The sequence below is a fragment of the Engystomops pustulosus genome, chromosome 5 (assembly GCF_040894005.1).
Source record: "Engystomops pustulosus chromosome 5, aEngPut4.maternal, whole genome shotgun sequence".
Taxonomy (NCBI): Eukaryota; Metazoa; Chordata; class Amphibia; order Anura; family Leptodactylidae; genus Engystomops; species Engystomops pustulosus.
Genome location: NC_092415.1, coordinates 139,072,679 through 139,088,746, shown reverse-complemented (window position 1 = coordinate 139,088,746; position 16,068 = coordinate 139,072,679). Strand labels below are relative to the sequence as shown.

The window sequence follows — 16,068 nt, the reverse complement described above, 5'->3', positions numbered from 1 at the left end:
AATATGAGATCAGAGAGGGTTTGACACCCACAATTCCCACTAATCAGCTGATATCAGCTGTGGTGGTTGAAAAAAATGGCGCAAAATAAAAGCCCATGAATTCAGGAGAATCAAGCATAAATCTGGCAAGATGCCATTAGCCACCAGTTTTTCCAAACGTTACTGGAGTATAAAAAAGAACAGGGTGTGCGATACTCTGGGACATGGCCATACTCAGGAAGGCTGAAAAATATCTACCTTTGAATAAGAAACATAAGATAAAAGTCAAGACTGGGTCAAGAAATATCTTAAAACTGATTTTTCTAAGGTTTTATGGACTGATGAAATGAGAGTGACTCTTGATGGGCCAGATGAATGGGCCTGAGGCTGGATCAGTAAAGGGCAGAGAGGTAGAGATGGGGTAATGGTATGGGCTGGTATAATCAAAAATGAACTTGTGGGACCTTTTCGGGTTGAGGATGGAGTGAAGTTCAAAAGCCTTCCATCCATAGATTCTGTCAGTTGCTTGATCAGTTTACGATCAACATTGCGTGCAGCAGCCACCACATCCTCCCAGACACTGCTCAGAGAGGGGACTGCTTTCCCTCCATGTAGATCTCACATTTTCTGAGGGGCCACAGGTTCTCCATGGGGTTCAGATCAGCTGAACAAGGGGGCCCATGTCATTATTTTTTTTAGACCTTTACTGGCCAGACACGTTGTGGAGTATTTGGATGCATGTGATGGATGTTTTTCTTGAACAATACTGACTTTTTCCTGTACCACTACTTGAAGAAGGTGTCTTCCAGAATCTGGCAGTAGGTCTATGTTTATTTCTGCATTTTCTGTTGTTACCTTGGTTTACCTTGTGTAAATAAACAAGTGATATGGATTTATATTTGGTTTTTATTAAGTTGTCTAATAATTATCCACAGTTATAGTTACCTGCACAAAATGAAATAGCCAAATCGAAAAAAAATCCCACTCCAACTTCCAAAAATATAAAGTGTTGATATTTATGAGTGTTTTGGGTTGATTGAGAACGTGTTGATGTTGTTCAATAATAAAAAGAATCCTCTCAAATACAACCTGCCTAATAATTCTCCACACTGCACAGATAAACCACCAAAATAGAAGGTGATTATATGATTATATGATAAAAAAATGTTACACCACAGCTAATAACTATTATTTTAGGAGGGATTATTACAATAATCGAGCATGTGACAAATGTTTGGATAGTACTTCCTTTGTCTATATCAGTCAATTACAGGAAAGGGAATACATGACTAAATCACTCAGTTTCTGGTGATTATTGCCTAAATAATGACTCTTCATATGCAAGATGAGAGAATAGGTCTTTTTCACTTGAAGTTATCTCTTTCCTCCCAGGAGGATATGCTTTCCTGTTCATTATATGAGATAAAAGACTGTATAAATCGAGCACACCCTCACAGGACAGATAAGACATGCATCAGAATTCTTCATTTGTGATGCCTGGGACTTGGCATCATAACATAACATAATGGAGTACATAGAATATATAATGGGTTTAAAGTGGGTGAGACAATAGTACACAACACCTAACTACAGAGACCTAGCAAAATATTTAGAAAAAAATGAAATTCCTGTTGCTTTTGATACATCAAATAAAGTAACCTTCTTGAGATTGTGATACCTTTTAATGGCTAAGTGAAATATAAGATGTTACAAGCAAGCTTTCGGGACAGCTACGGTCCCTTCATCAGGCAGGTATAACAGGCTTTCTGAAGTGACACAGATCTGATACACAAGAACCGAGAAGTGATGTAAAAAAAAAAATTGTGACCAGAAATTGCCCTTTAATACTAGAACCTTCATATCCATGGCGTTATGGAAAGGGCTGCAGTAGTGTTTGGCCACAGGTAGATGTTTCTGCTCATCTTTTATTGTGTGGCGATGATACATCATCTGGGCTCTACGTTTTGTCCGGTCTCTCCAACATAAAGACCCCCCACAGAACATTTTGTGCACACAATCAGGTAGACCACATTAGAAGTGGAAAATGAAATTTGTCCCCGGGTTGTTATATTCCTGCTTTGTTTTGGGGATCTGTATCCTGTCTGTGGTCAAAATCAGAGGGCAGGTTTTGCAGCTCCTGACATTACAGGGGAAAGTTCCTTTTTCTGTGTTAAATGGTACTACTGAGCTCCTCCAATATTCCTCAGGTTTGGGGGTTGCCTGTAGCATAGCAATGGAGGGTCTGGGAACATTGTCTTTAAGGCGGTCATCTTTTTGAAGTATGTGGTGGATGATATCCCTGATTTAGGAATGTCTTCCTAAGATTCCTTAAATGTGTCTCTGTCTATTGGACTGGAGCAGATACTATTATATCGGATGGCTTGGCTGTAGATGATGGATTTTTCAATATGTTTAGGGTGAAATCTGTCCCATCTCAGGTATGAAGGCCGATCAATCGGTTTTTGAAATAGGGATGTCTGGATACAGTTATTTTAGATTTTTATGGTTGTGTCCAAGAAGTATATTTCACTGTATGAGAAATTTTTTGTCAGGTTTACTGTGGGATGGAATTTGTTGAAATGTTCATTAAATGTAATTAGCTGTTGTTCTGAACCTGTCCAGATGATCAGAAACTGGTATTAGGCCAAGGGTTTGATGTGGCAGGATTCCAGGAAGGCATTTTCTAGTTTTGCCATGAAGAGGTTGTCTTATTGTGGTGCCATCTTGGTTTCCATGGCAGTACCAGTCTTCTGTAAATTTGCTCCCCAAAGCAGAAATAAATGTGAAAAAAACAGAATAATATAAATTCCATCATGTCAGAATAGTTGGAATCAAGTTCTACTACTGTTGTTATTATTTTAGTAATGGAAGATAAAAACAGGTCTGAATTCAGGTGTGAACTGGGCCTTTGTAAGACATTTGCATGGATATTTTATCGACCCTATTTAATAGTTCTTATGGAGGTCCATGCTAAACATAATCTTATTTTTTTTAAATATCTTGGTTAATTCATGCGAAATATACTTTTAGAAGACTTGGCTTAACACCATTAACATATTATGCAGTTTTCTTTAATTACTCTGCTTTCTACATCTACGATGCACTGATGATGATGTCAATAGGGCTCTTGTGCTATAAATAGCTGTTTCTTCAACTGTTTGCACACTATGGTTACAATTGTGATTTCCTTTACTTGTTTCTACATGGGAAACTGCTTTTTGTTGGCACGTTTCTACCAGTGGTATTGAAGCAAAAAAAGGCGTCAAAATTTTACAAACAGCTACCAGTATACTTTTACATAGCAGTATTTTGGTAATATTTTGCATTAGTATTTGTAATTAGTGAATAAAGCTACTGTGGTATTTGACAATTTTCAAGTTTAAATTCTGGTAATTCTGGATTTCCTCATACACTCCAAATTTTTACATCAGGTATATTTCAACCTGGTTAGATTGTTCCGCATGGTGGCTATGCCTAATGATTTATGTTTTCGCTGCTGGGCTGGCTTTGGGTCCTTCTGGCATTGCGTATGGGCTAGAGATGGCCGAATCAATTCGAACGAAGTGGAATTCGATACGAATTTCACGTAAAATTCGATTTGTCACAAATCCGAAGTTTACGCTGATTCATGGGAACAAATTTTTTAGCCTCTTTTTTTAGCTAAATGGGCATGAGCCCAACGTCTTACATGGGGCAGAGAACTCTGGGAAGGAGAAAGGAACACCCTCGATGACATCTGCAGACCTATAAGCCAATCAGCAACCGTCAGGCTTATGTGATGTCACACATCCCTATAAAAACTTTCAGCCATTTGCAATCTCAGCATTTCACACTGCATGTGCTGTCTGTAGCGTCTAGCTGCTTTTACTGTACTGTGCTGCTTGAGAGCAAGAAATGTGTCAAATCCACGTAGTTGATTAACCACTATGTCAGACAGTAAGGGGACATTGCAGCTGGGGTGACTCTGTGAGGCCAGAACTGCCATTGTCATCTAGCGGCAGCGTGTTGATCAACAACCCAACGGTTGTTGATTGGTTGACTAGGTCACCCTATTCCTCAAGTATAACATCTGACAACCCCAGCTAAGGGTCGATGGGTTCGACAGATACAACAATTAGTTGGCATGGCCCAGGAGCAGGTCAGCGTCCCTCACCTGTCCTCAACCAGCCTCTGTTCTGTTCATTTCCCTCAACCAGATAGCTACTAGGTGGTCTGGACTCAGCGTCACTATACAGTGACGACGAAGTGTTTGAGGACAGTCAGCAGCTGTTTGGCAGTGAAGAGGTGGGGTAGACATCCGCTGCTTTGAGGACAGTCAGCAGCTGTTTGGCAGGGAAGAGGTGGGGTAGACATCCGCTGCTTTGTGCAGTAGGCAGGCTGTGCATACTGACGCCATTGAGGAGAATAGCAGTGATAGGGAAATGCAAATTGACAATAAAGTAGCCGATCGCACTTGGGAGCTGGGTGTAGCAAGGGATTCATCATCGTCAGACGAAGAGAGTGTCAGCTTGCACGTAAGGCAGCGGAGCGTGCAGCAAGTCGCTTCTGTGACCGTGAGTCAGCAGGTAGGAAGCAGTGCGAGGACGGGAGCCAAACGGCCGCTGGGTACACACCCCGCTTTGGAAGTCCAACTAAGCAGTTGTACAGGGGGTCAGCGAGGCAGCGGCATTAGTAGTCACTAGTGTCACTAGTCACATAGTGTTGGCAGTTAAATCACCACTTCGGCGGTGTGGCAGTTTTTTGTTAAGACAAGAGAAGAGCCGAGCATGTGTATATGTAGAATCTGTGGGCAGAAAGTGAGGCGTGGCCAGGGAGGTAACGTTGGCACCATGGCTCTGCGTCTCCATCCAATGGCCTGGGAAAAATGTGGAACAGATGTGGAGGTCCATCCTGCTGCCGCAGCAACAGGAGTGGCACTTAGAGGCATACATACCATTTCAGCCAGTCAAGGCTCAAGATCCTCTGCCGAATGGAGCTGTGTGTCTTTGACATCATCTCCCGGTCCATATGCTCCTGCTCCTCGCTATGCATGGTGCCAGCAGTCGTTGAAAGATGCGATTACAAAGAGACAACTGTAAGCGTCCAGCCATCCTAAGTTGAAGAAGCTGAGCTTGCTCTTGTCCAAGTTGTTGGAACTGCAGTCCCTTGCTTTCCAATTCATAATCTCGGCACCCTTCAGAGAACTTATGGTTTGTGTCGAACCGAGGTAGAGAGTTCCAAGCTGCATTTTTTTTTCCAAAAAGGCAGTGGCAGTCCTTCACAAATATGTGGGGCAGTCCTTGAGCTTATCAATTTCTTCCAAGGTGCACTGCAGCGCAGACGTGTGGAGCTGTAACTACGGTCAGGGCCAGTACATGTCCTTTACGGCCCACTGGGTGAATGTGCTTCCCGCCCAGCCACACCAACAACTTGAACAAGGAACGCCGCTTTCTCATCCACGTTGTAAAACTGATGCTCCAGCACCAGTGTCCGCCTCCTCCTTCTCCACCACCACCTCAGCCTCCACGAGTCTAAGTGCTGCTCCATCACACCACACATAAAGGGCACAGCGGTGTTACGCAGTTGTACACCTGGTTTGCCTGGGCAAACAAAGTCACACAGGGGAGGAACTGCTCCGCGTCAAGAAATCAATCTGTGACTTTCTCTGCAACAACTAAAAATCGGATGGTGACAGACAATGGGAGGAACATGGTGTCCGCACTGCACCGAGGAGGGATGGCACATGTCCAATCTGGTTGTCAACAAGTTACTCAAGTCTTCCATCCATTTCCAAGACATTTTAAAAATGACCAGGAAACTGTGCATGCACTTCAGCCATTCTTACAAAGCCAAGCACCCCCTCCTTGAGTTGCAGCTTCAGAACGGCCTCCCCCAACATAGTCTGAAATACGATGTTTCCAACCATTGGAATTACAGCCTCCATATGTTAGACCGACTGTATGAACAGAGAAAAGCCATTCATGATTTTTTGATGATGCAGGCGGACAGGAGTACTCCTCTGTGTAACTTTGATGTCAGCCACTGGCAGCTCATGCATGACACCTGCTGTTTGCTCAGGCCCTTTGAAGAGGCCACTTTATTTGTCAGTTGCCAGGACTGCAGGATGAATAACGTCATTCCACTGCTTCATGTCCTGGAACTCATGCTGCAAAATCTGTCTGGTCAAGGCACTGGAGAAGTGGAGACTACATCTCATGGCCACATGAGTCAGGTGGGGGCTGCACTGGAGGAGGAGTTAAAGGAGTCCGGTGTAGGATTACCCCCTCATAGATTCCGGAGGCGGTGGGTCCAGTAGGACATAAGGAGGGTAAACAGAGAGACAATAGGCGCTAACCTCGTGAAGTATATCTAGTTAGCGTATAAAAGTAAGGAAGTGTGGCAATGTCGCCGCTCACCTTGTCCAGGGAGTGATCAAGCATATAGCAGCCGGTCGATTCCTGGTGCCCGCTTTACCTGATCCAGACGGCGGGGTAGCGGTGAAACAATGTGGGTATCCAAAAAGGGGTCACAGGCAATGCACCGGTGCTTTGGGTTCAAAAAAACCTTACTAGGAACCAGGCTATTTAAGTTCCAAAAATTGTTAGGTTTTATTTACGTACACAGATAAGAGTATAAAACATGTAGAGTTAAAAATCATACAACGCGTTTCGGCTTAGTACTTAAGCCTTCGTCAGGTATAGAGAAGTAAAAATCCACAAGTGTTTATATACTTACTTACCAAGTGTTTGATAGGCGCCCCGGGATTAGCCCGGGAAAACCTGACACTGGGTTACATAAGAGAGAATTCAAGATATTGAGAATAATAATAAAATACCATAACAAGTATAAAAAAGGTCATTTCATATACAGTATCAATACAGTGATTAAAATAAAAGGAAACAATCAGTAGTAAAAAGTAAACATTTACTTATTTCCGGGAGACCGGAAGGACCGGACATGTGATGTAAACAGGGTGATGAAGCCGTGACTAGGTGCAGGGAGTGAAGATCGCGTCTATTGTCATGGCAACGAGGATTGCCATGTAGTGACGTCAATAATCTACGGAAGCCTGGCAGGGTCAAACTTGACAGGACTACGGAACGCAAAGACAGGAGATGGACGGGTTGCCGTACAATGCGTTGGAGTGAAGACAAGCGTAATGTGAGTAAAAAATGTGAACCGAAAATGATTGTATCTAGGTGGTATGAATAGGGGGTACTTATTTTGTGTGTGTATACACCCAGGGATCGGTTAGATGGATTCCAGTACCGCATTTAGTCCATCAGGGTATAGTGTTCTTAATTTAAAAATCCAGTAGGATTCTCTTCTATTCAGTGTTTTTATCCTATTTTTACAGTCCTCTGGTACCTGTTCGATCGGGGTCAGGGAGAGTTTTTCAAAGGTGCAATTACTTTCCAGCGTGAGGTGTTTTGATAGGCTCTGCTTCAGAAAGCCTATTTTTGCCTTATGTCTGTGGCCATTCATTCTCACTCTTAAGGTCTGAACAGTGCGTCCAACGTATTGTAGGCCGCATGCGCAATTTATAACATAGATAACAAAATTCGATGCGCAGGAGAGCTCTTGTTTTAGTTGGAAAGTTTCTCCCGTGTTAAGAGACTTAAAAGATGATGTACCATGGGATATCATCGTGCAACAGAGGCATTGTTTATGGCCACATTTTCTTATGCCTCTGTTTGTTGTTGTCAATTTTAATCCCGGGTTAGCTTTTTTTAAAAGGGGTCTAAAGGCCACCAACTGGTACTTAGAAAATCATACCACACTCCCAAACCAACAGATATGTTTTTTGATCAACAGTTTAAAATTCATACTGGAACACAATGTGTTCACCTTCGAAGATGCCTTCTATATTCAGAAAAAAGGAACAGCAATGGGGACTCGAGCCGCCCCCAGTTATGCAAACCTGTTCATGGGGAGGTTCGAGTCCCTGTTCATCTATACTAAACACAAATGGTCATCCAATATTAAATATTATAAAAGATATATCGATGATCTATTCCTTATATGGGATGGAGATGAAAAAGAAGCCCATGAGTTTGTTAAATACCTTAATGATAATGATTGGGGAATCAAGTTCACAATGAATCTTGATAAAAAAGAAATAGTGTTCCTGGATCTTGTACTTTCCTTTGACACAAAAAATCGCGTGAAGACAAAAACGCATTTTAAACAAGTAGATAGTAACAGTTTTTTGAGTTACGATAGTGCACACTACCCAAAGTGGCTCAAAAACATCCCGTTTAGCCAGTTCTATCGGATTAGAAAAAATTGCACCATAACAGAAGACTACGAAGAACAATCCACTATCCTAAAGAAACGCTTTCGGGACAAGAAATACCCTAAAACTCTTATAGAGGAAGCTTTTAAGAAAAATCAAACTCGACAACAGATTGATTGTCTTCCAAGAAAATCGGGGGTGGATAATGAAATAACATCCAGGAAAACCTTTGCCTTAAATTTCATCACCACTTTTGATAAAGGGAATAGGGAAATAAGGAGAATTCTCAATAATCATTGGGGAATCCTGCTCAATGATCCACATCTGGATGGAATCATCCCGAAAAAAACTAAAATTACTTTTTGTAAGGCTACAACACTAAAAAATATGTTAGCACCCAGTAAATTAAAAAAAGCTAACATGGGATTAAAATTGACAACAACAAACAGAGGCATAAGAAAATGTGGCCATAAACAATGCCTCTGTTGCACGATGATATCCCATGGTACATCATCTTTTAAGTCTCTTAACACGGGAGAAACTTTCCAACTAAAACAAGAGCTCTCCTGCGCATCGAATTTTGTTATCTATGTTATAAATTGCACATGCGGCCTACAATACGTTGGACGCACTGTTCAGACCTTAAGAGTGAGAATGAATGGCCACAGACATAAGGCAAAAATAGGCTTTCTGAAGCAGAGCCTATCAAAACACCTCACGCTGGAAAGTAATTGCACCTTTGAAAAACTCTCCCTGACCCCGATCGAACAGGTACCAGAGGACTGTAAAAATAGGATAAAAACACTGAATAGAAGAGAATCCTACTGGATTTTTAAATTAAGAACACTACACCCTGATGGACTAAATGCGGTACTGGAAACCATCTAACCGATCTCTGGGTGTATACACACACAAAATAAGTACCCCCTATTCATACCACCTAGATACAATCATTTTCGGTTCACATCTCACATTTACTCACATTACGCTTGTCTTCACTCCAACGCATTGTACGGCAACCCGTCCATCTCCTGTCTTTGCGTTCCGTAGTCCTGTCAAGTTTGACCCTGCCAGGCTTCCGTAGATTATTGACGTCACTACATGGCAATCCCCGTTGCCATGACAATAGACGCGATCTTCACTCCCTGCACCTAGTCGCGGCTTCACCACCCTGTTTACATCACATGTCCGGTCCTTCCGGTCTCCCGGAAATAAGTAAATGTTTACTTTTTACTACTGATTGTTTCCTTTTATTTTAATCACTGTATTGATACTGTATATGAAATGACCTTTTTTATACTTGTTATGGTATTTTATTATTATTCTCAATATCTTGAATTCTCTCTTATGTAACCCAGTGTCAGGTTTTCCCAGGCTAATCCCGGGGCGCCTATCAAACACTTGGTATGTAAGTATATAAACACTTGTGGATTTTTACTTCTCTATACCTGACGAAGGCTTAAGTACTAAGCCGAAACGCGTTGAATGATTTTTAACTCTACATGTTTTATACTCTTATCCGTGTACGTAAATAAAACCTAACAATTTTTGGAACTTAAATAGCCTGGTTCCTAGTAAGGTTTTTTTGAACCCAACGCCGGTGCATTGCCTGTGACCCCTTTTTGGATACCCACACTGGAGGAGGAGGACATTGGAGCACAAGCAGAGTCTGGATTCTAACTACTTGCCTCAGCCACTATTCTGATGCTGCCACCCGCCTGATGCCACACATCTGCTGCCAGTTTCTCCATCTGCCTCCTACCATCTTTACCAGGGACTGGAATTGTCCGCCACCTACACAATCTGTCATTGTGCCACTCTGTGGCTTTCCATGTTTCTGCCACCTCCATACTCTATCATTGTGCCACTCTGTGGCTTACCAGGTTGCCACTACCTCCACACTCTATCATTTTGCCACTCTGTGGGCTCCTGCTGCTGCTGACGCCACCTCCACACTCTATCATTGTGCCACTCTGTGGCTTACCGGGTTTCCGCCACCTCCATACTCTGTCATTGTGCCACTTTGTGGCTTTCCATGTTGCTGCCACCTCCACACTGTCATTGTGCCACTCTGTGGGCTCCTGCTGCTGCCACCTCCACACTCTGTCATTGTGCCACTCTGTGGCTTACCAGGTTGCCGCCACCTCCACATTCTATCATTGTGACACTCTGTGGACTCCTGCTGCTGCTTCCACCTCCACACTCTATCATTGTGCCACTCTGTTGCTTTCCATGTTGCAGCCACCTGTGGGCTCCTGCTGCTGCTGACGCCACCTCCATCCTCTATCATTTTGCCACTCTGTGGGCTCCTGCTGCTGCTGACGCCACCTCCACACTCTATCATTGTGCCACTCTGTGGCTTACCAGGTTGCCACCACCTCCACACTCTATCATTTTGCCACTCTGTGGGCTCCTGCTGCTGCTGAAGCCACCTCCACACTCTATCATTGTGCCACTCTGTGGCTTACCGGGTTTCCGCCACCTCCATACTCTGTCATTGTGCCACTTTGTGGCTTTCCATGTTGCTGCCACCTCCACTCTGTCATTGTGCCACTCTGTGGCTTACCAGGTTGCCGCCACCTCCACATTCTATCATTGTGACACTCTGTGGACTCCTGCTGCTGCTGCCACCTCCACACTCTATCATTGTGCCACTCTGTTGCTTTCCATGTTGCAGCCACCTGTGGGCTCCTGCTGCTGCTGACGCCACCTCCATCCTCTATCATTGTGCCTCTCTGTGCCTTACCAGGTTGCCGCAAACCTCCACACTTTGTCATTGTGCCATCCTGCGGGCTCCTGCTGCTGCTGCTGCCGCCACCTCCACGCTCTTTCATTGTGCCACTCTGTGCCCTAATGTTGCCGACACCTCCAAACCTCTGACCTCATGCTGCTGGTGCCACCTTTGTAGTCCTTTTTTGGCAAAGACATGATATTTTCAGGAAAACTGTAATGTATGATGCATGTGGCGTCTTTAATCTTCAAATTTCTATTTAAATTGAAAATTTCAACTTCCAATTCATTTCAAACTTTGTCATTGTGCCACAATGTGGCCTCTGCTCTTGGTGCCAGCTTCAGAATTTGTCATTGTGCTACTCTCTGAATTCATGGTGCTGCTGCCACCTCCACACTCTGTCATTGTGCCACTCTGTGCCCTACCAGGTTGCTGCCACCTCCACACTCTGTCATTGTGCCACTTTGTGGCCTACCATGTTGTTGCCACCTCCACTCTGTCATTGTGCCACTTTCTAACCTCGTGCTACTGCTACCTCGACACTCTGTAATTCTTCCACTCTGTGGCCTACCATGTTGCTGCCACCTCGACACTGTCATTGTGCCACTCTGTGGCCTCCTGCTGCAGCCAGGTATAATCGAATTTTTTCTAAAAATTCAGCGAATCAGGTGTAACCGAATTTTAACAAATTCACCCATCTCTAGTATGGGCCTGTCCAAAGGTTGCTGCTTTTTGGTCAGAAGTTTTACAATTCTTGAATAGACTTTGATTTTCCTCGTTTAAAGTCCCCTATGGTGTGCCTTGGGAATCATGAATTAAACAATTAAGGGCCACTATGACAAGATTTTTTCCCGGATTACTCTATACTATGCCCAGAAAGCCTAATTTGTGTCAAATGGAAGCCAGCGCAGCTACACCACAAAAGCGCCCCATGTGAAACAATCCCAGCATAGACACTTCTTAAATACCTGTGCAAGCCGTTTTAGCCCTGAAGAATGTGCACGACCCTTAGTAAATGTGCCCCATTGGATTGTTGAATGCATAAGGCAAGATGCATTATAAAAGTTGATCTAACATACTTCTCTGAAACAAAATGTAAGTTTTTGCTATTGATGAAGAACACTCTGTATTCAATGGATACATTGGCAGAGTGGCCATTTAACCCACTGGGATACATCCTGGTGGGCCAACTGATCTTGGCCAGTCAAGGCTTCTGTACATACATAAGCAATAAAGAATTCTATCCACACTTTAAAACATTATATCTGTGGGTGAAATTCTTCAAAGCAGAAAAAGTTGTTGCACGGCTTCCACTACGGTTGTGCAATGATATAATTGCGTGTAATTGCTTGTGCAGCAAGGAGCTGTGATGTCGTCTCGTACCTGTGCTTTGCGGTAAACATTCTCACAGGAGAAGAGCCTGTGATTAAGAAAGAGCCATGGCAACTTAAGGCTGGGTTCACATCAGGGTTTTGCATCCGCCAGTTGTATACTGCAATGTATATGTTTAAAAATTGACAAAAACAGATGCATTCTTTGTCACGTTATGTATACCTCATATCCGTCGCATTTGTTGACATCTGTTTTTACAAAACGTATAGTTTTTTTCCACTTCTTGCACATTCTGAAGCCATTACAATGTGTCCTTACCAAGAATTTTTAGTTCCAAATTTGGGCATGAAAGCTGATGTGACATGTTGACAAATACGCTTTAACACGTAATACATACATTGTCTAAAGACAACAATGTTGCCCGAATAGCTCATTTTCGTCGGGTTTCCCGAAAAAATTACCGGTTTGTGCCGAATTGCCCCAGATTTTTTGCACACGCGATCAGATTGTCGCAACGGCTTGCATGTGACGGAAATCAGGGGGCGGAAAACCCGACGGATTCGGAAAAACCGCGGTATTTAAAAAAAAATGTGTCGCTTGACACGCACTTACATGCACCAGGATTAGGATGGCAGACCACGGCGGACCTCGGCACAGCAGCGACAACTAGTGGACATTGGGCGCATGACCTTAGTGAATCGCCAGAAGACCCGAATCCTCGTTGAAGAAAGCGCCGCTGGATCGCAACAGGACCGGGTAAGTAAATGAGCCCCGATGTTCTAAAAAGCTGCATTTGCTCTGCATATATTTTCCAAATGGGCATAAAAATGCAGCAGCCCACGTTTTTATCAACCAAAAAAAAAAGAGCTGCACAGGACAAAAAACATACACTGTTTAGGCATCTTTAATGTATAAGTGAATTTATTGTTTCATCTACTCTGGGCACACTGGCTACTTGAGGTCAGCACTGGCTACTTGAGGTCAGCACTGGCTACTTGAGGTCAGCACTGGCTATGCAGGGACAGCACTGGCTACTTGAGGTCAGCACTGGCTAGGGCTAGTTAGAGAGATCACTGACTACTTAGGGACAGCACTGAGTAATGTAATGTAAATCTACTGTATCTACTGATACCCTTAATGAACTTGGTCTGGTAAATAAAAGATGTGAATTCCTCATTTTATCATGTAGTAGTAATATCCTGGAAATTTGAATATTTGCAACATCTGAGTACAGTTCCAAATACATTTTGGTTTAAAATCCAAATCTTGCTATACTCATATACACTTTTACCATCAAAATTAGAAACATTGGTTAATTTTTAATACAATTTTTTCCCAATTTTAGGAAGAACAAGGAATTTCCTGTGAGTTACTGGAGGATGACTATCTTAAATGCAGTGTGGGATTTCCATTCATGAGGTCCCGTTCTAAGGTATGCTTCTTAAAATCAGACTTTACTGCCTAGATTATGCTTAAAGTCAAGCTCTTGTCACATACCATATTTTCGAGGTGCAACATTAAATTGCATCAAATATTAAAAGCTAGTATCTCTCACAACTTGCTTTGTTTTATAATGTCGTAATACATTTTAAAAAATTAAAACCTTAAAAAATGTTCTTTATTTTGCCATGTTCTGCCATGTATTTGTACCATTTTGGGGACTGTATGATCTTTTGATCACTTTTTTAAAACTTTTATGGCGTTTTTTATCTTCATACAATATAAATGGCATTATAATGTACATGTATGGGTACATGCTTTGATGCGTCCTGTCATTTTTCTAGGATGTAGACTTACTTTCAAGTAACTTAGAGAAGCCTAAATACCGTATATACTCGAGTATAAGCCGACCCAAGTATAAGCCGAGACCCCTAATTTTACCACCAAAAGATGGGAAAACCTATTGACACGAGTCCCCAGTAGTATACAGCCAGCCTGCTTCCAGTAGTATACAGCCAGCCTGCCCCAGTAGTATACAACCAGTCTGCCCCCAGTTTTATACAGCCAGCCCAGCCTGCCCCCAGTAGTATACAGCCAGCCTTCCCCCTGTAGTATACAGCCAACTCAGCCTGCCCCCCAGTAGTATACAGCCAGCCCAGCCTGCCCCCTGTAGTATACAGCCAGCCCAGCCTGCCCCCTGTAGTATACAGCCAGCCCAGCCCGGCATTCATTCTGACTCAAAAGTTACACATTCACAATGAATTAAATTATACAATACCATAAAGTTGGATACCCAATTCCAATACCCAATATGAGGTGAACTTCTGTATGGGCACAGGACCAGTTGCTGAAGGGCAGGAGCGCCATTCAAAGCAGTTCTCAATCTTTACATTGTACGGGCTATAAAATTGAAAATTAGTAGGAATGTCGACATAGGAAGGCTTATTTTTTACAGGATGAGATTCACTTTACACATTCTTTATTTTGGTGCATCAATAGATAAATTGATGAGATTTTATTGACTCTTTCAAATCATCAGTTATTGTTGATTTTTAGCTTTTTGTTCACTTTACAACAAAATTAATTTATTATCTTTATTCTCTGGTTCACTATAATTCCAGCGGTGTTTCCTAATTCCTCATAAAGTGTTGGAGATTTTTTTTTTATTTTAACATTGCCACATTTTCGTGTATGTATTTCACATAAAAGAGGCAATTCTAGAAAGGAAATTTTATACCCTACCTGAGTGTTCTAGTAGTTTCATGTGGTAAATTCTGGTGACTGACCATTCTATGACAGAAGCCATTTTTTGCATTAAAAAGAGACATAGGGGCTTATTTACTAAGGGTACACGGACCGCACTTTTGTCGGATATTCAAACGTTTACAGGTTTTGCGTGGCTGGGACAGGTATTTAGAGGGGGATTGTGTGGCACGCGATCAGATTTTGGCACAATCACGCCGGCTTTCATGTGACAGAAATTGGGGGGCGGGCCGTCGAACAGGGGGCCCATCATAAGTATAATAATTGACATTCTGGGGCACATTTACTTACCTGTCCAACTAAGTACATTGTCTGATGATAATGCACTCTGCTGCGATTCATTAAGATGATATCCTGCATGTGTCACTTCCCCGCTCAGGTCCGACAGAGCTCACCTCCTTCTTCGTGGTGCATGTAAGTGCATTGTCTTACGACACAATTTGAAATCCCGCGCTCAGTCCGAACCGGTTGGATTGTCCGAAGCCTCCCAGTTTCTGTCGCATGAAAGCCAGCGCAGCTACACCAAAGACGATCACGTGCGACACATTCACAGCGCAGACACCTGTTAAATGCATGTCACAGCCGTGCAAGCCCCAAAACAAACAAACAGTTTGACGAAAGTAGCGATCTGCGAACATTAGCAAATAAGCCCCTATATGTATCATATCTAGACAGAGGAGAATTTTGTCTTAAAGGGGTATTCCCTTGAAGACAATTCTCTTAAATGTACTCAGGATAACAAAATAACACATTCTCTGATTCAGTGTTCATAACAAAAATACAGAATTTCACAGATATAGGTCCAACCTATCTCTATTAGTCCTGGTTTACACAATTTCAGTTGTGCTTGGTTCCCAACCCTGTATCTTCTGACTTTAGGGTCAGGGCTGCCATCTTGGTTTTCTGTCCAACGGATGTGGAGCTGAGATAGTGGGGCTCATTTCCGTCGGGTTTCCCGACGATTTCCGCATTTAACAAGGGATTTTGACGCCCGCGATCGGATTTTGGCGCATCAGCGACGACTTGGACGCGACAGAAATGGGGGGGGGGGGCATCAAACAACCTGACGGATTCGGACTGCGCGCGGGATTTAACATTTTGAATTACA

General features: G+C 43.0%; 1 protein-coding gene across 2 annotated transcripts in view; it reads left to right on the top strand.

The window, feature by feature from the left end:
- The window catches only part of ITGA9 (integrin subunit alpha 9), a 262,270-nt gene that overhangs the window by 193,217 nt on the left and 52,985 nt on the right, over positions 1 to 16,068 (top strand). For both annotated transcript variants that reach the window (XM_072153171.1, XM_072153172.1), the window contains one exon: positions 13,603 to 13,689. In XM_072153171.1, the coding sequence (XP_072009272.1) occupies positions 13,603 to 13,689 (87 nt within the window). The remainder of the gene's footprint in view (positions 1 to 13,602; positions 13,690 to 16,068) is intronic.